Source organism: Cornus florida, unplaced genomic scaffold (assembly GCF_030987335.1).
Source record: "Cornus florida cultivar Cherokee Brave unplaced genomic scaffold, ASM3098733v1 CherokeeBrave_3.0.0_Hap2_Chr03, whole genome shotgun sequence".
NCBI lineage: Eukaryota > Viridiplantae > Streptophyta > Magnoliopsida > Cornales > Cornaceae > Cornus > Cornus florida.
In genome coordinates, this window is record NW_026775573.1 from 31,377,731 (window position 1) to 31,401,709 (window position 23,979).

The following is a 23,979-nucleotide window of genomic DNA, read 5'->3' on the forward strand; positions in this document are numbered from 1 at the left end:
AACATTGCATTGGAGAACTCATTTTTACCATCTTCTGTTATATTATAGAAAATCTTCTGCTATATTATTGAAATAGCAGTCAATGTAGCATTGGATTGGAGATGATCTAATTATTTGGAAAATAAGAGGATGACTTATAAAATTATCATTTTCGCCCTTATAAATTAATTTATTACAAAAATGCCCTTAGGTGTTTGTATCCAATAAAAGCCCCGATGGAATTGGAGAATTTCCGCCGCCTTGTCTCTCTGGTCTCTGCTCTGAGCCTCTCTCCCATCTGGCAATCTCTCACGTCTCTGTCTTCTCTCTCTGCTTCATCGACTTCATAGACCGAGACGCCATTTTCGGGAACTCACTATTTGCTGCCTCGCATCTCTAACGGATTGGCACTGTCACTCTTTGTTTCAGCAGCAGCAAGTTTAGGTTTTTAGTAAGTATGGTCTGATAACCTTTTGAATTTTTTTTTTTTTTTTCATTTGCTTTTTTATTTTTATTTTTTATTGTTTTCGGTATTTTTTATTTCCTGTACTTGCATAGTTGCATGTTAGAGGTTGGATGGGAAAACATTTGTCAACTGGGTTTTAGTATTGTTGCTGCAAATTGCTCTGTTTGGTTTTCTAGAGCTTGATTTTTAAAATATTTTCTAGATTGGGTTCGATTTGTTTTTGGATTATTGTTGGTCTTTGGTGTAGGTGCATGGGATTACTTACTTGGTTGAGTTTGTTTTGATATTTTGGTTTCTGATTTTCCAAATAATGTGTTGATTTTTCCTCTTTAGAGAAACTTCTTTTAGTATTTCGGTGGTAACTGTTTGCACGGTTTACTGTTCTTTTTAATTTCCAAAAAATAGGAATTTAAGAAAATTTTAAAATTACTCAGCATTATGTGATGTTATAATGGCAAAAAATGCCCCTTAATATAAATTTAAGAAAATTTAGGTTTTCCTTAAAATGCTTTTCATTTTAGATTTTCTTTTCCTTTTTAATTTTTAAAAAATAGAAATTTAAGAAAATTGTTCCAACCTATTTTCATTTTCTTATAGACGCATCTAATATATATATTTTATTTTTTATACAAATATAATTCATTTAAATATTTTTTAATAACACTAATTTTAATCTTATCATTGAAAAATAGTTCTAAAAAAAATGGCATAGTTTTGTGCATCGGTATGAAAGTCCTTTGCAAATTCCAATTATATACATTTTTTTCCTTAATATATATATTTTTGATAAGTTATTTTTGTTCATCTTTTTATTTGAATTATTTCTTGATATTAATTCATATTGAGTATTTTGTTTTTTTGGGGTCTACTCCTATTAACATGTAGCATTGCAGGAAAACTATATCAACGACTGTTCAAGTTTGGAGGGGTTTAAATATAAACTTGTCAGGGTAACGTGGTCTCCCTAGTTTCTCCCAAAAATGTCTCTGCTTAGTTCCTCCACAGTATTATTCCAAAACAATACCAATAAGAGGTATCACTATCCACCCCCTGTTTGATTGCTGCTTAAAAGAAAAATAGTTATGAGAATCTTGGAATTTTAGGTATCCTTTTCATTTTTACCAATATTCATTTTATTACATTTGTTTTATTAATGCAGTATTCAGATTGTTTTCAAACCCGTGAAATACAATGGGGTTGTTTTCCATCCAGTGAAACACAATGGAATTGTTTTCCATCCGGTGAAACACAATGGGATTTGTAGATGCGTTTCAACTCCTCCAGCCGAAATGATTGGTACTTTTTATCTGCATCATAATTTGAACATTTTCCAGTTTAATTGCTGAGAAAATAGAGGAAAAGATTCGGAGTTTTCGTTTCTCTTAAGCGATGGATGAGTTTATTAGAGTGTAGTGGTTACTACTAGGTTATTGAAAAATTGTATTAGTGATTTGTATTATTATATATATGTTGTGTGAATATTTTATAGTCATCTATTTATTTGAAAACTGGAAGCAAAACGAGTGGAATAAGAAGATATTATGAAGCATTGACTTGGCATTTAAAGGGACTTGCCTAGGAAAGCAATACTTGTAAGAAACATGTATTTTTTTGTTATTGGACTCAACAAGCTGACAACGTTTACTGCGACTTTGTGAAGATTACAAGACAAAGGTCTCTCGTAACTCAAACATGGCTAAACTTCAAGCTGGCTACCTTTTCCCAGAGGTTTGTTTACGGAGCTTGCTATATTTTTGTTATGATGCAATGTGCTTCCGTCAATATTGAAAACATCATTCACACTACTAGCATTTTGTATTGTAGTGGAATTTACTTCACGTAGTTGAATTCGTGTTCTAAAATTTGTTTTCTGTATGCCTTCCCTGAAAACTTGCAACAAGACCTACCTGTATTAACCTGAGGCTTAGATCTCTATAAATTTGTCAAAATTATCCTTTGTATGTGGAAGCAAAAGTTTTGTAAGTAAATGGGTAAAGTTAGCTTATCAATTAACTAATAGGATAACACCAAGTCTAGTGGGAAAAAATAAGGTGGTGTGCTTATAAGTTATAACATCTATGCTGCAAAACAGAAAATTTGCCTTACCTATTGAGGGGAAAAAAAGGATTAGTATTGAACGGTTCATTGCATCACGGCCATTTCGAAGATGACTAAGAATTAGAAAAATGTAGAAAATTTTATGCAACATCTGCAATTCTGCTTTGAGATTGGTCAGTTTGTTCATGTATGTAAACTAATTGTTATAGCCAATAGATTCTGCTTTAAATCAAGATTTATTAAGTGATTAATGTTTGTCTCTCTTCACTGTTTGTATAAGCATGAATGTTGACAAATTTTCTCTTTGGGAAATTAGGTTGCTAGAAGAAGGAATGCACACTTGTTGAAGAACCCTGATGCACAAATTATAAGCCTTGGTATTGGTGATACTACTGAGCCTATCCCAGAAGTTATAACTTCTGCAATGGCGAAGGTACTTCCTTTACTATATTGATTGAAATGTCTTCTATTTCTTTTAAAACAATTTATATTTTTAAATGTCATAAATGGCATAAATTTTGTGGATTATGGCATTATTTTGACTGACATTTGTTGGAGAATATTAGAGGCTAAAATCACTCCTATGATATTCATATTCAAGATATTCAATTGTTTGTATTACTTTTTATTTTGATTTTTGGTAATTATGATTTATATTTGAATTTTTTTTAATTCTTTGTTCAATCTATGCATTGATGATTTAGTTGTTTTTCCTGTTTCACTTAAAAATTAATTTATTGACTAAATAAATTCTGCCAAAAGATTAACAGAAATTTTAAATAGAAAGAAGAAAAGGTTGATATTAGATGCATTGTCTTTCTAGCTAATTGTGACCCTTTAAGAGTACAGGTTGTGTTCTGTAGCCTACACAACAAACCTAAACACAGGAATTTATTTTCCATTGACACATACTGTGGACATGTTTATTTGAATATATCTCATGAAAGCTATTTTTTGATAATTTATATTTCAATTGGTTTAGTAAATTGTGTTGCTCTACTAGTTTCTTACTTGTTTAACTTTTCTCAGAGAGCAAATGAGCTATCGACTATAGAAGGTTACAGCGGTTATGGAGCTGAACAAGGTGAAAAAGTAGGTGATGTTCTTTATTTGCTACTGACTGCTTACATGTTTGTAGTCTCAAATAATAATGATTTCTACAATGACATAGAGTTGCACGTTTTCATCTCCCCCTCTTTGTATTTATATATACATACATACAGTAATCAAGAAATGATCTAATAATGTTTTTTTCTAAGACTGTATCTTGTCATACATTATTCAATATATGTTCTAATCATTGTTATCTATAGAACTGTGCCATACAATACATTATTCAATGTGTAATATATTGTAGGTCATATGTACTGCATATTATTTTTTGATCGGTGATATGAATTATATGATACATCAGATAGTACTTTAACCTGTAGGTATGATGCTTACAATATGTGCAAAGTGCTTAATTTTGGCCTTTTTATTTATAAAAGAAAGTGATTCCTTTGTATATTTGGCCCTAGCGAGGTTTAAAGGGGAGGTGCAAGGTCTCCATTGTGCTTTCAAGGTACTTAAACGTTAAGAAAAAAATGTTTATTTAACCTTTCCCCCCTTTTTCTTGCCACTTTTGTTTTTTTTCTCGGGTAAGTAAATATTTTATTGTAAAAACTCAAATAATTTAAAGAGATATCGTAGTAAACTGCAAGTGCAACTGAAGCCCACTGTCAAATGATATCCCTCAAAAAGCATAATTTTTTTTGATAAGTAAAAGCATAATAACATATAAAAAGTCCTTGCAATTCGATATGATAGGGAAAAAAAAAAAAACCAAAAAAAGCATGCCACTCTTAGCTAAAAATGCCCTAGGGCAAAAGCAAACCCAAAAAAGATGGGGTTAATTGAGGGTTAAACCCTAATTTTTGAGCATTGGTTGTCGTGCAAAAGGTAGGAAATTATGCGTTGCGACTGAGTGATCTTCACACCTGACACGTGTTTCCTTCTCAATGCCCACAGCAAACTAAAACAAAAGAGACTGCCTGCTTTTGTTTTTATTATTTTGAGTTTTCAATTTTTATTATTTATCTATAAACATTCCTATTTACTCCCTTATTGTGCTCTATGTCTTACATTTAGTTGCTCTGTACTATTTATAATAGTTAAGTTTGTATGCATGTGGAATGATGAATGTCATATATATTAGCACTTTGCATTGTGCAATACTACGCCTCTAAATTGTGTATCATTGTCTTGTCCAATATATCTTAAATTTCATATATTATTACATACAAACTCACTTTCTATAACTTTGTTGTTATCTTCATATTGTTGGAACTTCTGCATGATGGTTAACCCTGATATTTTCTTGCTTGCCTATTATATTAGCTGGCGTGTATGAAGTATAGTATTGTTTTTTATTCAATTGTATGGGTTTCTTTATGAGAATTGTCATTAATTTTTTTTTTTTTTTTTTTTTTTTTTTTATATTCCCCATTCAATTATAAAATTAGTTTTTAAATATAAGTTTCAACATTTATAACAATAAATTAGTTTCAGAGGGATCTAATGGTGTCATATATTAAATGAAATTGAAACACCATTATGGTAAATGAGTTGATCATTTTGGATCTCATTTTTCAAAAAAATTCAGGATTTATGCACATAAAGGCTCACTAGAATTTATGTGTTGGCTATTTAGCTTCCTTTCCTGGGACTAGGACTGTGATGATCAAACATAAGAATATATATAAATTTAGGCTGTACAGAATTGCTACAGCTTAGTAAAATTTTAATAATTTCATTCTAAACATTTTTTTTTTTTTTTTTTTCATAATTATTTCATTCTAAACATGTCTTGTCAAATAAGTTTCCCACTTTGCCTTGTCTATGTGAAACCTTGAGATTACTGAAGTAACAGAAATTGTTGATGTGTTCAGCTTTTGAGAGCTGCTATTGCTTCCACCTTTTACTCAAATCTTGACATAGAGGATGATGATATATTCGTCTCTGATGGCGCAAAATGTGACATATCCCGCCTTCAGGTTTGATTTGGTTTCTCATATGTTTTTAAATTCTCACTTAGTCTCCACCTTTTTGTTTGTTTGTTTCTTATGTTAATCACACTAGGTGCATTCCTTGGTCACTTGATGTCTCTTATATGAAACTTATGAGTACCTTAGTTCATTACCCTTGCATAGTAATTGATGCTATCGGGGTTACCTGACTTTTGTTCTTCCTTTATGGCAGGTCCTTTTCGGGTCTGGTGTTACAATGGCGGTACAAGACCCTTCATATCCGGTAGGTATTTCATGCTTTTGCAATCTAAACAATAATAGAAAATTGTATTGTTAGTAGTTTTATCTTTTTTGTATCCTTGTTCTTGTTCTTTACCACTTCTCGACTTACAAGTTTGAGCTGCTCTCATCATCTTTTGTTAGGCTGTTCTCTTCAGTTTTGTTTTACATCTCTGTTTAGGAAATCAAAACTGGTTCCTTGATTTAATTATTAAGTGTTGAAGCTCATTATTATTTGCAACACATGGAACAATTCACAGCATGTTTTAACTTCTTGTTAAATTTCATAGAACTTGTAACTATTGGATTCAATATTTAAGGCACATGATGAGTATTCTGTTCATCCCTTGTTATTTTCTCCTTTCCTCTTGGCAGTATTGCATGTAGGTACAGTAATTTTAGTGGTTTCACTTGGAAATTTTTAGTTTGGTTAAAAAGTCGATACAATGATTTGTTCAAATAATTTAATTTCTGGCCTCAGAAAAAGGTTCCTACATCTGATGGTGGGTTCACCTAATTGGCTGATTTTGGGTTTTAAAACCTACTTGGTGTACCATGTTTGATGGTGTTACAACTGATTTCCTTACTGATTTGATAACTGACATGTATGTCGGAGAGTATGGTTATTCAAGCAGAAAGTTTGAACACATTACATGGTGTCAACTACTTGCGGGTGTGACGAAACAACTTCTTATTTGGGCTTGTTTATCAGGCGTGACCTTCTACATGCATTTTATGTTGGATGGGGTGATTTTGTACACACCAAATTTCATAAAACTGTTCCTCATCAACTAGTTAGAAATTTAGAACAAGGTGGTTAAAAAAAAACCTGAATAAATGAAAGAAAGACGGGGAAAATGAAGAAACTACTCACTCTGCAAAGCTTGGCCTTCTTTTGTTACTCCAATTAAATTGTCTATAATGTTGTTGGTTCTTTGTTTTATATGACAGGCCTATGTAGATTCAAGTGTGATCATGGGTCAGACTGGCCTGTTCCAGAAGGATGTCGAGAAGTATGGAAAAATTGAATACATGAAATGTACTCCAGAGAATGGTTTCTTTCCCGATTTATCCGCCGTATCTCGAACAGATATCATTTTTTTCTGTTCACCTAATAATCCAACTGGTTCTGCTGCATCAAGAAAGCAACTTACTCAGTTGGTTCAGTTTGCTAAGGATAATGGTTCAATTATAATTTATGATTCCGCGTATGCCATGTACATGTCAGATGACAAACCACAGTCCATCTTTGAAATTCCTGGAGCCAAAGAGGTAGTTAAAATAATGGTTTTTTCTCTTCCTAACAGGTGTTGGTTTCTGTTCTTTATTCCTGCTATATTTACTTGTTAGTTTTCACCCCCTTGACCGAAGAGGTAGTTTGAAAATAATGGTATTTTAGCTTCCTAACAAGTTTTGGTTTCTGTTCTTTATTCCTGCTCTCTTGATAATTTTCACCCCCTTGATTGATGATGAGAACTACAACCTTCCCTTCAGTGCAGCTGGGTGGAATCATGCCATATTCATTCTAACCATTTTTTTTTCCTAATTTTCTGATTTCCTTTTTGGATATTGACCACTTTTTTTTTTTTGCAAAAGCTTAAGCAGTTAGAGAGTGTGTAACTTAAGTACTCTAGCATGACCCCTCACATGTGGTTGGGTTTCGGTCCTGCACGTGTATCAATTACAATAATGTGGCTGACAGTGAGGTACTCAGGACCTTGCCTGCATTGATACCCAGTTAACCACCGTCTTGTCTAAATGCTTAAGCTGTTAGAGAGTTTGTAACTTAACTATTTAATTCCTCTAACAGGAATCTTTATGGTAAAGACACTTTATTTTATGGATAATTTGCTGCTTTATCAGGCCATGAGAATCTCTTATTTCATCTCAATTGCAGAATTGTGTATACCTTGATATAAAATGTTTATAGGTTGTGGTCCGGTGACTTCAGTTGATCTAATGGAATTATTTCATCCCTTTTTTGGTATTTTAAACTTATGGGTGCATTTTGCTTAACTTTTTGTTCTCCCCATTTGTTGATGCCTTCTGCAATGTGTCATCTTTGTTTTGTTAAATTTTCAATTCTGTAAGTATGAATATAGGTTTCGTTTCCAGGGTTTTTTGTGTAATAAATGTGGTACCAAACCTGCACAAGAAAGCTATGCTTGCAAAAAATGCCTTTATGCTGAAATCATGTTCCATCTTTTTATCTGCTTCCGGTACCATGAGTAATATGGCCATTGTCAGTATGAAATTTGGTTTGTTGGAGACAAGTAGTCTTGTGAAAAATCTACAATTATGATACTCCTTTTTTATTTTAGCCCTTCCTGGACAAAGTTTCAGAATTTCTCTCGTCAAATAGATAGCATTAAATGTGATAATATGATCTAAATTTAGTAGAACTTCTGGTCTAGTGTATCTGTCGAGTCTATGGTTGGAATGGGCATATTGTATGCTACATCTAGGGGATTTCGACTTCATATCTTTAATTCTCCTTTAGGGAGAATTACTCCTGTTATATCTAATATAAATTTAAAGTTGATCTGTGGAAATTGCAGGTTGCAATTGAGACTTCGTCATTTTCCAAGTACGCCGGTTTCACTGGAGTTCGTCTGGGTTGGACTGCAATTCCAAAACAGCTTCTCTTTTCAGATGGGTTTCCTGTTGCCAAAGATTTCAACCGCATTGTTTGTACTAGCTTCAATGGTGCATCCAACATTGCCCAAGCTGGTGCTCTTGCATGCCTTTCGCCAGAAGGTCTCAAGGTCAGTTCAGTGGTTTCAGGTTCTTGATTTATTTCCAAGATGGAGGGACAAAATAAATCCCATCCTTCAAATGGTTTTTATAAAATCCCAAATTTCATTTTGTTTTTCTCATTTTCTTGGCAACTAGATTGAAGCATTGTGTTACATATTTGAGCTCCTATGATCCATCGATTTTGCTCTGTGCAGGCTATGAATGAGGTGATTGGCTTCTATAAAGAGAACACTAATATTATAATGGAGACTTTTAATTCACTCGGCTTTAATGTCTATGGAGGGAGAGATGCACCTTATGTGTGGGTCCACTTTCCTGGTCGGAGTTCATGGGATGTATTCGGTGAAATTCTTGAGAAGACCCATGTTGTTACAACTCCCGGCAGTGGTTTCGGACCTGGTGGTGAAGGTTTCATTAGGGTTAGCGCCTTCGGACACAGGGACAATGTGTTAGAGGCCTGTAGAAGATTCAAGCAGTTGTACAAGTGAGATGATGATTTCACTTGCCTCAGCCATATCTGGCTTTCTTTGATTGTAGGATCTTGGCATTAGGTTCCCTAGATATTTATCCTTCTGCATTCTTCTTCTTGTTCTATTTTCATGTATGTTTAAAACATTCTAGCAGTGAGAGTAATAATAATAGAAAGCCAGATTTTATCAGATTTATATATTCCGTAATAAATTGATGTGTGTAGTTTTTCACTTTTATTTAACAAAACTCATGTTATGAATTTTGCCACTAATTAGAATGAAAAGGCATAGTAATGGCAACTATTATAAAGCCTATAACAGTAAGAAATCCTTTATGGACCAATGGGCATTACTCTACTGTGTGTTCGAGCCATATTAGGGGTAATGTATTGTGGGTGTGTTTGCGCTTTAATTTTTAATTTTTTTGTTTTAGGGTTCTAGAAAGTAAAGCCATTAAAACTTTATGGTCCATTCTTGACATTCAGATTCTGGGGGGGATAGTGTCCATTACACTTTGTATGGAGACTTGAACCCTCACCTCTCACTCGGGAGGAGATACTTCTAAACTACAACTCTTGGTTGTTGGTTGAATGACCTTAACCTGATTTGGTTCGGTTGAATTTATACGCTGATGAGTTTGTGGTCTCAAATAGCTCTGTTTTACATCTCATTCAATACTCTGGAGATTGCTTTTGATCTGGATGATGTGGTAAATTGATGGTGGTTCGTACTTTATGATGCTTGCGGGTTATTTGGCTTGCCCTTGTGTAATGCTGCCCGTGGAAAGTAAAGTTTGACCGCAGTTGCTGGAGCTCTCAATACCTCAGCATTGATCTTGATTGAATGTTTTTGGACAAAACTTGCCTACTCACTCGTGAGTAGGTCATCTCTATTGTCCGCTCATGTGGTCCAATCACAAATGCACAAATAGTCTGTAATTTCAAAATCTGAAAAATAATAAATAAGAAAATCTTCTGTCCAAGGGGCAGCATTCCTTTGCACGGTTTTAATACAATAAAACAAAAAACATCCCGACCTTAATTATTAAAGATTAATCAACGTTGCGTAAGTCTCTGCTTGCTGAATCTGGAAAAAAAAAAAGTTGGTTTCTGAAGAATTGTTTTAGCTGGCCAGATCTTATACAGAGAATCATAACTATTATATAAATGCAGTGATCTGTAAACAATTTAATGAATTGCAAGTAAATTTGCAACATTCATACCTACAGTTCATATGATTTTTCTTCACTTGGTTTGTTAACTGAGAAGGCAATAGGAGTATAGGACACATTGATTAACAAGGTTGATATAGTTAATATATATATTTCAGCTTTACATTTCTCCATACAATCAACAACCGAGCAACATATTAAACCCTTCATGGCTATCGAAAAATTCCACCCCATCTTTGGGAGGTGTTTTCCACATTTATATCAAACCTGGTCCCATTTATATTCTCAAAAAATAAAAACAAAAAATGTATATAAATAAAATAAAATAAAATAAATCAACCTGCATCATACACAGCCTCTTCTACAACTAAGCATGCACAAGAAATAGTGACCAGACCATTATTTCAAAGAAAATATTGAGAAATATTTAATATGAATTGAATCTTGACAATTTTCCGCTACGAAACCATTGAGACAAACAGAAATGAACAGAAAAAGTAAGAAAAACTACATCAAACTGATAATAATAACATACTACTTATGTTGGTTTCCAGATTTCTAGTCCTTCGAACAGAGGGCAATGAAATGAAATACACACAACTGGGGCGTGGCGAAAACCCTGAAGCCTGAACCCAACCTTAACTCGAATTAGAGAAATCGGCGTCTACCCTACCCCATTTAATCCCTACTCGAACACAAAAGTAGGAGGGGGATGGTTACCCAAAAATTCAAGTTATAATTGCCACCCCTGTTCAAATATCAACATTCAGAAAATCAACATAAAACTGAAAAATGAGTTGAAAAATCTTACAGGTCTCCAAGTGCCAGGGCAGATCAAGAGCAGGAAGGAAAGAAAGGCTAGTTCAAAAGACAAGATCCCAATATCAGTGTCCTATTAGGAGAGCTTGAGATGTCCCTCCCTGTCTGCCTGTAAGACACAGCTATAGAGTGAGAACAATCACAAAGATGAACCGACATACTGGCATAACAAATATGTTTTTACGTATACAGCAGCAAACAAAATCCTTCCATTCCTAAAACTCACCAAGACAAATACATAATAATTACAATGCAGATACACTATTTTACAACACCTGCATGGCTAGTGTCGCCTAAACAAGTCAACACAACTCAGCTCAAAGTTGTAAGAACTAATTGTCCAAGTAATTTCTACAAGCACAAAACTAACATCTAAAACTGTTCTATACTCTTTATAGTTTCTGCTTTGCAAGTTGTCTTATAGTGTCCTGTTTGGTTGCATCGACTACAATGCACTGTATGCTTTTCACGATTAAGGTCCTCTACACAAATTCGCTTCTTTTCCGGTCGTCCTGGTGGTCGACGAAACTTCGGCGGCCGCACTACTTGCTTTTCATCATCCATAGGGGCCTCGTCTTCTTTATTCCATTCAATTTTACTGGGGATGGGGTGTATCTCTTCTATATATGTCTCCCGATAACTAGCCACAGTAAAACACTTTTCTGTGAAAGCATACACATCTTTTCTAGATGAGATGAGGGCTGCAACAGCATGGGAGCATGGTATTCCATACAATTGCCAATCACGGCAAGAGCAACAATGCGTCCCAATGTTCACAATGTCTGATCGCTCTGCTGATAGAACCTCGAATTCCACATCATCTGATCTTAGGACTTGATATATCGAAGAACGATTAATTGCTTCCATCATACGAAGCTCAGCAGATGGGGCAAGCACAGAAAACCAGGAATTACACTTTGAACGCCGTTCCTCAAACTCAGTCATCAATTTACTGTGAATCCGCTCAATCACCTGAATTATAGGCAGCTCCCGTGCTTCAAGAATCCATCTATTGAACTCATCAATATTTGAAGAGAGATGACCATAGCGTGTACCTTCAAAATATACCAATGCCCAACAGCAAGGTGGAAATTGTTGAAGCCAGTTTGCCGCTTCAGAAGAAACCTCCTCAATTTCTGCCAACTTTTCTTTAAAACCAGTGGAAGTAGTGGAATGTGCAGCTTTCCACAAAAGATGGACAAGCCTTGAATTCTTAAATTCTTTGCCAATGCTTTCACTCAAGTACCGCATGCAAAATGCATGAGAAGAACTAGGGAATTTCCTTTTCACCACATCTACAATGCCTTTTTGTCCATCTGATAAAAATGTAAGGTGTGGGATCTTTTCTGTGTTTATCTCAAGTGCCTTATGTAATTCTGACAGGAACCACATCCAGCTCTCATCATTTTCTACATCAACAATACCAAAAGCAAGCGGAAACAACCCACCATCAGCATCAAAAGAAGTCGCTGAAAGTAAGGTGCCAAGGTATTTGCTTTTAAGCTGAATTCCACCAAGCCCAACAATGGGTAAGCAACCATTCAGGAATCCGTATATAGAAGCATAAAAGGAAACAAAGAGCCGCTGAAATCGAGAATCTGCACCAGCAGTGAACACCTCTGCAATACTTCCTGGATTGGTTCTTTTTATTTGCTCACAGTATCCAGGAAGGAGGCAGTATCCTTCTTCAGAAGAGCCATAAATTGCTGCAAGCCCTCTTTCCTTGGCTCGCCAAGCTTGCTTATATGGTATAGTAATCCCATATTGTTGCTGGATGTCATGCAAAATATCTTTAGGTTTATAGTTTATGTTATCTCGCAGACGTTCTTCAATAAAATTCACAATCCAGTCCACAGAAGCCTGGTGATGCCCATTTTGTGCATTTTTCCCACAAGTATGCGTCTTTTCAAGGCTTCTTATTGTGAATGTAGGGGCATTAGGAAGCTTAACAGCACGAATGCGCCATGGACAACCTTCTGTGGCACACTTTGCAAAATAGCGAATCAGGTCACTTTTTATAATACGAAGCTCGAAGTGTTGTGCAATTGCAGCTTCTTTAATTGCATTCCGGAAGGCCTTGACATCAGGAAATTCTTGACCAACATCGAAATTGTGATCCTCCATACACACTGGTTAAAAGCTCCACCTTATCACTGCTATAGTCAGCCTTTGATGGTAATAATGCTACAAAGAGAAACTCCCTCAAATCTATATGCAACTCAACTGAACCTTGCAAATGAACTGACTGAGGAGTAAGAAATGATGATTTCCGCAATACACTGAAATAAGCAAGTAAACAATAAAAATTTAAATTCTCAGACAGCAAAAAAAATAGATCTATCTGAAAAAAGAACAATAAAAATAAAATCACGCACTTATCTCATCACTACCAGGTCAGGTTAACCTTAACTAATATGAATAAAATAGCCCTTGCCAAAACGTGATAGAACTGAGGAAAGAAATACATACATACATATATATATATATATATATATATATATATATATATATATTATCTCTATTCATGTAAGTACCCACGCATGCATATTTGCATGAAGTAATTTCTAAGTTGTGACCACCTGAATTATCCCAACCTCATATAGAACACACATGTGCATCTGTGTGTTTATAGCAAAAAGCATATCAAAAAGCATCTTGCTCCAGAAGGCCTTAGCTAAATATTTCTATCTAACATGTAACATTTTTTTGGCAGTCAAGGAACAACAAATTGTCCACATATAAATAAGGATCATCAAATGATCATCTGTTGTACAATGCACCATCTAAGTTCCATGACGGACCCGATACTAATTACAGAGAAAAAAGCTATAATATTCATTACAACAGTACATAGCCCGTAGACATCATGGGTGGGTGGGTAGAACAAAATGCTGCACTTCTAAACCTAATCAGCTATAGCAAATGAACCTAAAACCCCTCATCACCTCTACAAATGCTCTTACCACTAAGCTACACTGGCACTACCAATTCGTAACATATTTAAATGCCAGACAATACTTCCTTCCTTTACCTAGAGGAGGAGCTTCCTCCTTGCAACTGACAAAGCGTAATATGACTGGACTATATTAGTAGATTACGTATCGATTTGACGCACCTAAAAAACTAGATTATTTTTTATTTTTTTCTAAGATTATAAAAGGACAAGAGTAAAATAGTATCATGACCCATAGCAGCTTCCTCCTTATAGGTAAGGAGACAATTATTGTTCTTAAATGCCTTTCATTGCTGAATTTTAGTTAAAAGTCACTTTAAATAAGCCCTCTAAGGTCAACCATGAAAAAACAATATTTTGCTCAAGAAACTATGAATGTTTTCAAAATTCATACAAAATCATAAAACAGACTAATCAAAAGACAAACAAGAAACAATTAGAAGTGAAGATCAAAATAGAATTTGACACATAATTTAGTGCAACATAACAGTGAAATATACATACTATTTGTCAACACAACCACACAGATACATATACCATACACATATATGTTTGAAATGTATAATTGAAGAGTTTATATGTATAACAGAAGTTCGATTACAAAAAGCAAAATAAGAAGTTTTGCATGATCTAAAGTACTAGCATACATCCACATCTTCGCGCACACAGTTACACACACATATATACATATATTGGGAGTAAATTTAGATCATGAACTGACCTCAAAAGAAACCGTCGGAGTCTGCGATTAGATACAGAGAGAGATTTTTAGGGAGAGAGATCGGTGTGCACTTGCGGGGAGAGATTGGGCGAGACCAGAAGAGTGAACCTTTTGGGTATTCTGACGAAAGATTAGGGTTGATTAGGTCACAATGTCGGTTATTGTTGTAAATACGTGTACATAGTGGGGGTGTTTAAGTCATTATAAAGTTTGCCTTTTTACGTGAACGGTTGAGATCTAAAGCAGTCGGACACGTGTACATAGCAATCGGCGATACTTGAAAGTTTGCTGATATACGGATTTATGACCCCAAAAAAAGCTTGGGGCTTGAAGCTCAGCCCGAATACGCCGGGCTTTAACCCGATTAGAGCCCGTTAACGGACCAGGACGGGATGGGCCTCAAGAGAGGGTGGATAGGGTTCGTAGCCTTGTGCTTGGTTCCCACGGCCCAGCCCGCTACTCAGGCCCCATCTTTTTTTCCCACACAGTATAAAATTTTCAAGCATGTTGCACCGTGCTTATGAAATTTTCAAGATGCAACCGTGCTTATTTCTGGTGTTCTCGCCGGTAGGGCCGGAACACGCGGTGCAGCAAAACCACCACAATACCTAGAAGGTTTAGGGTGTGCCGTGTATATTAAGTTATTTGGAAAAATTATTAGATGATCTTGATCTATTTGACACTTGGTAGACTAATTCAATGAAAATCCTTCGATTATAAACTTTGTAATTTATTAATACACTCTTGTGGGGTCATTTTCTCATTCAAGAGTCTGTATTTAACTAGTCTACCAAGTGTTAATGATTCAAGACCATCTAATAATTTTTTAAGTCATTTGTAAGTCCAACCAATCACAATGCACAATTTAAGAAAATTGATCCCATCAATTTATGAAAACCGTCAACAACTAACTCCAATTTATTTAAATTGTCTATTGTGATTAGTTGGGCATATGTTCGGCACACCTTAAACCTACTCCGCTGGTATGAGTCCAATCTCTATCAGACAACATTTTTAATGAGTCTTGGCCATTCACTTGGGAAGAGCACACAAATGCTAGTAACAGGACTTCAATGCCTTATCTTCATTCACTCAGTTCTCTCATTTTTTTAACCCAACAACATAGATGGCTTCATTAATGTGACAACTTGGTACTAATGCATGTTACAGCTGTGCTCCAGCCTTATATTTATACATATATCATAATGTCTTTGATCAAGCGAAGGTGGACATGGGAATCACAATCAAATGCAAACCATTCTCTCTCTCTCTCTTGACACTAAATTAATCCAAATGTCTGTCAAATTCTTTTGTTTGATTCCATTTGGGAGCCTACAGGAAAATTAAGGCTTTGAAAAAAATAAAAATAAAAATCAAACATGTCACGTCTCAATTTAGTGTGTTGTCCGCATCTACAAAACGCTACACCACCAAAAACCGTATCCAATACAAAATTATCTCTGGATGAGTATAGAACTATTTCAAATTTTAAAGTATACATATATATATATACACACACACACACACGTGAATCATTCAATTTGATTATGAAATGCAACTGTCTTATCTGTGGACATTAACTGGGACCTCCCCTCAAGAAGTTGTTTCAACTTCCAACTGTACAGGCATCTCACCCAAAAAATCATAAAAAATAAAATAGAATAAAAAAAAAAAATAAAAAAAACCTTTAGAACATCTCCAATAGTAAAATGCTAAATTCGGATGCCAAATATATATTTTGACAGTGTTACAATGTCAAAATACTACATTTTAGCAATTTTGCTCCAATGATGCATTTTATGCAAAATGCTATTTTTTGACATAATTACTATTCTTTTTCAACTGCCATTCCCATCATTCATATTTGCATCAGTAATGTTAATATTAGGCACATTTCAAGTCAAGTTGTAGACATTAGAATGAAACTAAAGTTAAACTTAATTAAAAAGAATCAAAAATCTAAAATATCTGGTCAAAAAAGGACTCACAAATATATATATATATATATATATATATATATAATCAATATATATATATATATTTGATTATATAAAAAAATTTTATATAATTTTTTTTTCTTTTTCAGAAATTTATATTATATTATATATATATATGTATGTATGTATATTATATATATTTGATTATATTATTATTAAAAATATATATATATATTTAGGGCAAATCATTTCAGCCTCCCAAATCGCCATATATAGTTTTAGGGTAAATCATTTTAGCCTCCCCAATGGCCTCCATCTCTATTCTTGTTCTCAACTCCCCCCCCGCCCCCCCCCCCCCCCCCCCCCTCTCTCTCTCTCCCCTCTCTGTGCAACTGCAAACTACAAAATCAACAAGAATCAAAAGTTCAAAACCCATATATTTCAGTTTCCATCGCCCGTTGTTCCAGCTGTCTCTCAACTTTCAAGCTTGTCCCCCCCCCCCCCCCTTCCCTCTCTCTCTGCAACTGCTAACTTGTACGTATGGGTTTTGTTTTATTTATTTTTTCTAAATCAACTAATCAATGCCTTTAATTCTTGTTTTGCAAACTAAATCCTATTTGGTGAAATTTTTTATGATCTTTTTCAAAATCGATCTGAGAAGAAAAAGATATACACACACACACACACACACACACACACACATGAGGATGAGAGGGGAAGAGAAAGAGAGACGGATAGAATTGAGAGATATAAAAATAGCTGTTGCTATAAGTTTTGCTAGATTTGGCACCAAAAATAGCAAAAGCAATTTTTGGCAGGTGAAATAGCAGCTCATTGGAGGACTTAATTTTAACCCACCTGCTATATTTTGAATTGGCAGCCCATATAGCAGGTGGGTTGGCGATGCTCTAAGAGCATCTCCAATCCAATGTTAAAAGGGCTGTCATTTCTAAAATATAACAAGGGGACTTCAAAAGGAGTTCTTCAATGCAATGCTAAATTTTTAACTTTGTCAAAAGTTTTGCCAATTGTAGCACAAGAAATAGCTATTGTCATTTCAGAGAGAGAGAGATAGGCGGGGTTCAGAGGCCATATATATTTTAAAAAGATCATAAAAAATTTCACGAAAGAGGATTTAATTTGCAAAACAAGAATTACATACCTTGATTTTAGTTGATTTAGAAAAAAATTAAAACAAAACCCACACGTGCAAGTTAGTAGTTGCAGAGAGAGAGAGAGGGGGGGTAAGCTTGAGAGTTGAGAGACAGAGGCTGAAGCTTGCGAATGGCGATCCCGAACTAGAACGGCGAGCGATGGAAACTGAAAGATATGGGTTTTGAACTTCTGATTCTTGTTATAGTTTGCAGTTCCCGGGCGAGGGACGGGAGGGTTGAACGAGAATAAAGATGGAGGCGATTGGGGAGGCTGAAATGATTTGCGCTAAAAATATATATGACGAGGAGGCTGAAATGATTTGCCCTATATATATATATATATATATATATATATATATTTGGGTCCTTTTTTGACCAGATATTTTAGATTTTTGATTCTTTTTAATTAAGTTTAATTTTAGTTTCCTTTTAATGTCTACAACTTGACTTGGAATGTGTCTAATATTAACATTTACTTATCCAAATATGAATGGTGGGAATGGTAGTTGAAAAAAATATAGTGGTTGTGTAAAAAAAATAGCATTTTACATAAAATACATCATTGGAGCAGAATTGCTAAAATCTCTTAGTTATTCACATTATGGCACACTTTACTAACCAGTCACCCAATGAAATAAATTTAGTAACCAAAATACAAGTCTTCAAGTCGTGGGCAAATCGTATCCAAACTTGGGTGTGGGTTCAATTCTCTGTACTTGAACATGAGTTCAAATCTCCGCCACTGCGCAATTCCGCGCTAGGGTAAAAAAACACAATTCAAAGCATTGCAAGTACTTTGTACATGGAGAAAGTTATAATGGAATACATTAAAATTTTATTTTCCTTGAAGAAATATACAGTTCAAATTCAATAGGAAAACATATTCCAAGTTAAAGAACAAACTTATGAATCTAAAATACAGCCGATGCGCGACAACATCCCATCCTTAGTGAAGCTGGATCTCCACCTTAACAATTTTTTTTTAAAATGGAGGACCAAATACTGTATAAACTATTTCTTTCTTGATTACTAGTATATTTTACTAACTCAATAAACAGGAGGTGCTCTGTAATATGCTGGAACAGTCCCGGGGAAGAACATTTGTCTCACTCCTTCGGCCCTTATAATGGGGAAAATGATACCAGATGCACCCTGAAATGAGATACAAGTCAAAAAAAAAAAAAAAAAAAAAAATGATATTTTATTTCTAAGGAGAAAATTTTATTAGCATTAAAGGAATGAATTATGTTAATTTGCTGCAAAAAGATGGAGATACCTACCGAAATCAATCTGGCTCCTAGCCACACTCGTTTTGGTGAAGGAAATGGAATGAATAAGCGGCCAACGCCATAGACAGCCACAGCGAAGAAATGGAGAACCAAGCTCAATGGGCGGGGGTTCAGACCGGAAAGTAGAGCCACCGGTCCATTTGAACAAATGCCTCCGAGGCTCAGATAATTGAAACATGCTTCGCGCATTGCTTTCCTCGCTGGGTCAGGTGATGCACAAAAAACTTTGTACAAGGCACCCGCCAATGTATTTATAGTAGATGCAACCGGCTGCAAAAATCAAAATGCCATTTCATTAGCTAATAGCCCTAAATCTTGCTTAAAACTAAGATCCATTATGATTTCACACAGAATTAATAATTTTGTGTTGAATTTTTTTTTTTTTTTTCCTTGAAAATTGCTACAAAATCTAGAAAAACAATTGGTTACAATGTTATGAATTTGGTAATCATGCAACAAAATCTAGAAAAATAATTGGTTACTATGTTATGAGCTTGGAAATAATGCAGCAACTCACTTTACGCAGGGTGTAGAAGGACTCGAGATATTTGCATAGGGTAGGCGCATCATTCAGATCATGGAGAGGTCTAAGAAGATCTCGAAGTACAACAATATCTGATAGAGCTACCGTCATTCCTCCTCCTGTTAACGGATGTCGCATGTTGAATGCGTCCCCCATTAAAAGTGCACCCGGAGTGGGATGGGGATCAGCTGGCATGCTTCTATTCGGCATTGTTCTTATATTTCCTTTGTCAATTGCTGCTATGAAGGCATTATATAGCTCGGGGGGAATCTGAAGCACACGAGTTTTAGTCAATACAAAATTCAGTGAATTACGTAGCAGAGCGTAAAAAGTGAAAACAAATGAGAGGTGATCGTATTGATCGCTATAAAATTGATACCTGAGGAGCCACCGCAGTCTTCAGATATTGTGCCATTTCACCATTAGAAACGGAAGGCACCTTCTGTCCAGGCACATCAACCAAACAGCGAGTCTCGGTGGTGCTGATTTGATAGAACAAGATGGGCGAAGGGTCTGCTAGTATAACATGCCCATGATTTACATGAGGAAGCTGACAATTTTCTAGGACCAAACCAACGAAACAGGAAGGCACTTCCACCTATAGAATATTATAACAATGTGGAAGAGTTAGTACCAAAAATCAAATTCTGAACACATAATCCATGCATTCAAACTTGACCGTCTGCTACAAGTAAGATCGGAACTACAGATTATAAGCTTAATCAGTAATCTACAACTTGAAATGGTGAATATATTTGTAATAACATAGCATCGTTGTAAAATGAGTAAGACAGCATATTCACCTTAGGATTGCAGAGAGTGCGTCGCAAATTTGAAAAACAACCATCACAAACAATTGTGAGAGGAGCGTATGCTGTCATTTCTTGGCCATCCTTGGTCTTATATTGCACCCCTTTGATGGTTCCTTTTTCTTCAAACAGAGATGTTACTGTTCCTTGCTCCAGTCTTACACTGAATAGAGAATTAATGAAGCGACATGAATAAGAAATTGCGGAAAGATAGAATTTCAGATAAATCAACTGTAGTACATTAAGGCTCAAAAATCAAACAGAATATAGAATTAACTTCATACGCTGATGAACTAAGTCAATCGTACCAAGCAGAGCACTACAGAAAGGGAATTTCTTTTATTTTATTCTTATTAAAACACCAGAAAAATCAAATTAGGACAAAATTCAACAATAGTTCTTTTCTTTCTACTTAATTGGGTGGATTTTAGCTATATATAGAGATACACAAGCTTGCAAGGTTGTCCAGCTTTCTTAATCATGATGTGGAAAGTCTTATCAAGATTGTAACAAATAATTGGACTATGAGAATAGAACAAACGCGGTAAAAGGTTAAAGACAGAAACAGTACTTTGGAAGAGTTGAAGCTTTCTCCCGCATTCGTTGTATGAAACGCCCGTTGTGAAAGCTTCTTCCGGCAACGTCGGAGTGGAATTTCTCCAAGGGATAAGACAGTGTAGTATCTTTCCCATCCTTATAGAGAGCATATCCAAACACTCTTTGAGCATCAATCTCATTCACACAATCTGCAGACAAACATATAAAATATTTGTCACAAAGCACATCCAATTGTAAAAGTAAAGTAAGCAATAAAAGTAAAAACCATTAATTTCTAAACAAAAAAAGAAATCATAGTAACAAGTTTTGAGTGCAACAGTACAAAGTTTTCAATTTTAGTTACTCAATTACTTACCCTCAAGACCTAACTCAATTAATTTGAGATAGCCTCCGGGCTGAAGAAGCTCACCAACAATTCTGTCTGGTTCACTCAAATCTCTTTCGATAACATGTACGTTGCGTCCATCCTGCAACCAATAGTAGAAGAAAGGTCGCTGATTAGACTCAAAACCGAAATATTACCAAATTTTTTTAAAAAATAAATAAAACAAACAAAATATGTCATCATCATGATGCTTATTCAAGGTCAGATTTCTCTTATCCTCTGGATTTAAAGTCTAATACAGTCGTAGTCCTGGTGATATTATGCTGAAGTATTATCATTTCTTTGATAAAAACCGTAGAAATTGGAAAATACAAAATCCAAAAACAGTAAACGTAACGTATGATCACTAATTTCTACCTTACAAATTATTTCACTCTTTTGTCACATCAGACAAATGCTAAAGCTTTCAGAATATTATCCACAACAAAGAGGACTATCCAATCAAAAATTCAGTTTTACTTTTTAGCAAGATAGAATTGAAATTAATTATCAAAAAGAATATTGAGTCATAATTTCAATTTCCCCTCTATTAAAAAATTAGGATGATGACTAAATGAATTCTAGACTACCGGAACAGATAGTTTATTATTGCGTTTTTAATTAAATTTCCTCCGATTTTAATTCTATAGCACGGATTCCGTGTTCCAAACATAGCAATATTGTATTTGGAACCCGAAAGAGGAGGACATACAAAAAGGCTTTAGCCTTTAACAAGTTGAATAAACTTATCAACAACTACCAAAAAAATAACATATAAATTAGAACACTTTGTCGAAACAAAATCTAAATGCCTGCACTAACTCGATCAACCAAAAAGATATATAATAAAATATTAATAAAACAACAATCTATGAATAGTTTCATCAAATTAAAAATTCAAACCAAAAACATTTAGATATCTGCATAATGAAATGGTCTGTTTTGTTAGTTTTCTAAAAACAGTTCTAATTTGAAAAATAGAAAATTGTTCAAACATTTTATTAGTTAATTCTTCAGAATTTGTTAATCAAACACATTTTTATACAATTCTGATTTAAAAACATAAAATTGTTCCAAAAAAACTGAATCAAACCGTCCCCAAAATTCTCCTAGACTATTTAAAATAAAATAAAAAAATTCATCCCCAAAAGGAACACTATGATCCTCGTTATGGGTGCTATATATATTCACATATATATATATATATATATATATACACACGCTAGGTAGGTAGATAATAGTTATATACACACGCTAGGTAGGTAGAGAGAGAAAATTACTTTTCCGAGAGTGTAAGCAAGGGCAGAACCGGCGACACCGGCACCGACGATGATGACGTCATTACTTCCGGCGGCAGTCTGCGGCGGGCGTCCACCATTTTCAGAACTCTTAACACATTGATCATCTTTTCGGATCTCCATTGAAACTCTGCTTTTCATCAATTTCCTTCTTGAAGTAGTGTACAGAAGAACAAACCCTAACAGAGAAGCAACAATTCCTCCCAGAAAGTACTCATCAATCATCACCATCTTCAATTCCATGGAGAGAATGCGAGGAGGAGGAGGAGGAGGATGATCGGTTTTGTTTCTCGCTCTAAAGCTTTCTCTCTCTAGAATGCTTCTTGCTTCTACGTGTTTGAACGTTGGAACGAAGGTTTACAACTGTCATGGCGCCCTTTATAGGCAAATCAATATCGTTCCATAATAAAGGCGTGAATGCGCCTACCACAATTTTTTATTATTAAAAATGAGGGGTCGTGTTTGGGTCTAACGCTATACAAAGTAACAAAGCAGTGTAACGCTGTACAAAGTAAGAGTTAAGACTCGCCAAACATGGACACGTGGTATTATAATTTTTCATTTTGGTAAATTATTTAAAAAGAATTTAATTTAACAACCAAAAAAAACAAAATTTAATTGCTTATATATGGTGAGACTGAATTTATGTGGTTGTTTCCGAATTAAAATTATTAGCTCGGTCAGTATAACTTTTCCATTTTCAAAAAGAAGTGTGCAGTTTAAACTCTGTATAGTATAAATATATAAGTATTTACATAATCAAAATAATAATAACAACAATAATAATAATAACCTTCACTTAAATAGTTAAAAAGAATTATACAAATTTCTTATTACATTTTCTAAAGATAAATATCATTTTTTCTTTCTTTTTGGTCTCCAAACTATTAATGTTAGGATGTAATGTTAGGAGATCTATATATGACTCAAACCTCGTAATATAATGTTTTTTAAATAATGATTTGTAGTCTGAAAGTTACATAATTTCGATTAGTCCTTACTCACATAATATTAGTTGGATGTATCCGAATGTCGAACTCCTATCATTTTACTCATTTTTTTTTCTTCTTCTTTCAAGAATAATTATTTGTTTCTTAATTAAAGACATATTTAAATATTGATATTATTTTATGAAAAATGATATTTAAGCCTATTAGTTAGCTCTATATGTCAAAGTAAAATAATTATGTACATTAATGGCCTGAAACCCTGAGAGGTTGGCCCAGAGGGTAAGAACTTAGGTTCTGGTGTCTCAAAGAAGTTTTAGATCTCATGTTCTATTTGTGCCTTAAAGACATATTTAACTATTGATATTATTTTATGAAAAATGATATTCGAGCCTATTAGTTAGTCCTATTCGTCAAAG

General features: G+C 34.6%; 3 protein-coding genes across 4 annotated transcripts; 1 reads left to right on the plus strand and 2 right to left on the minus strand.

Moving 5' to 3' along the window:
• Nucleotides 1–211: 211 nt before the first annotated feature.
• On the plus strand, nt 212–9,206 carry LOC132300155 (LL-diaminopimelate aminotransferase, chloroplastic-like). 2 transcript variants are annotated; one of them, XM_059797132.1, is made up of 11 exons: nt 212–434; nt 1,339–1,478; nt 1,605–1,741; nt 2,106–2,173; nt 2,820–2,936; nt 3,533–3,595; nt 5,434–5,538; nt 5,744–5,794; nt 6,742–7,062; nt 8,349–8,555; nt 8,742–9,206. In XM_059797132.1, exons 2-11 carry the CDS (start codon nt 1,426–1,428, stop codon nt 9,033–9,035), a joined length of 1,416 nt encoding a protein of 471 aa, XP_059653115.1. In that variant the 5' UTR covers nt 212–434; nt 1,339–1,425; the 3' UTR covers nt 9,036–9,206. The 2 variants fall into 2 exon arrangements, with proteins under 2 accessions (XP_059653115.1, XP_059653114.1); XM_059797131.1 differs by having other exon boundaries at nt 212–430.
• Nucleotides 9,207–11,173: 1,967 nt separating this feature from the next.
• Nucleotides 11,174–14,825, minus strand: LOC132300156 (uncharacterized). The gene is made up of 2 exons (XM_059797133.1): nt 14,682–14,825; nt 11,174–13,286 (listed from the first exon to the last, which is right to left on the minus strand). Exon 2 carries the CDS (start codon nt 13,129–13,131, stop codon nt 11,380–11,382), a length of 1,752 nt encoding a protein of 583 aa, XP_059653116.1. The 5' UTR covers nt 13,132–13,286; nt 14,682–14,825; the 3' UTR covers nt 11,174–11,379.
• A 3,759-nt stretch (nt 14,826–18,584) lies between these two features.
• LOC132300157 (squalene monooxygenase SE1-like) lies at nt 18,585–22,979 on the minus strand. The gene is made up of 8 exons (XM_059797134.1): nt 22,596–22,979; nt 21,307–21,418; nt 20,965–21,139; nt 20,388–20,556; nt 19,964–20,182; nt 19,579–19,854; nt 19,053–19,331; nt 18,585–18,924 (listed from the first exon to the last, which is right to left on the minus strand). Exons 1-8 carry the CDS (start codon nt 22,854–22,856, stop codon nt 18,820–18,822), a joined length of 1,596 nt encoding a protein of 531 aa, XP_059653117.1. The 5' UTR covers nt 22,857–22,979; the 3' UTR covers nt 18,585–18,819.
• Nucleotides 22,980–23,979: the final 1,000 nt, after the last annotated feature.

Coding starts and splice junctions, on each gene's coding strand:
- LOC132300155 (XM_059797132.1), top strand. CDS start 1,426: ATGTCTCTGCTTAGTTCCTCCACAGTATTATTCCAAAACAATACCAAT. Junction 1,479..1,604: donor CAAAACAATACCAATAAGAG/GTATCACTATCC, acceptor TTATTAATGCAG/TATTCAGATTGTTTTCAAAC. Junction 1,742..2,105: donor TCCTCCAGCCGAAATGATTG/GTACTTTTTATC, acceptor GACTTTGTGAAG/ATTACAAGACAAAGGTCTCT.
- LOC132300156 (XM_059797133.1), bottom strand. CDS start 13,131: ATGGAGGATCACAATTTCGATGTTGGTCAAGAATTTCCTGATGTCAAG.
- LOC132300157 (XM_059797134.1), bottom strand. CDS start 22,856: ATGGAATTGAAGATGGTGATGATTGATGAGTACTTTCTGGGAGGAATT. Junction 20,557..20,964: donor AAAGCTTCAACTCTTCCAAA/GTACTGTTTCTG, acceptor TTCTCTATTCAG/TGTAAGACTGGAGCAAGGAA. Junction 19,332..19,578: donor CCTTCTACACCCTGCGTAAA/GTGAGTTGCTGC, acceptor TGATTTTTGCAG/CCGGTTGCATCTACTATAAA.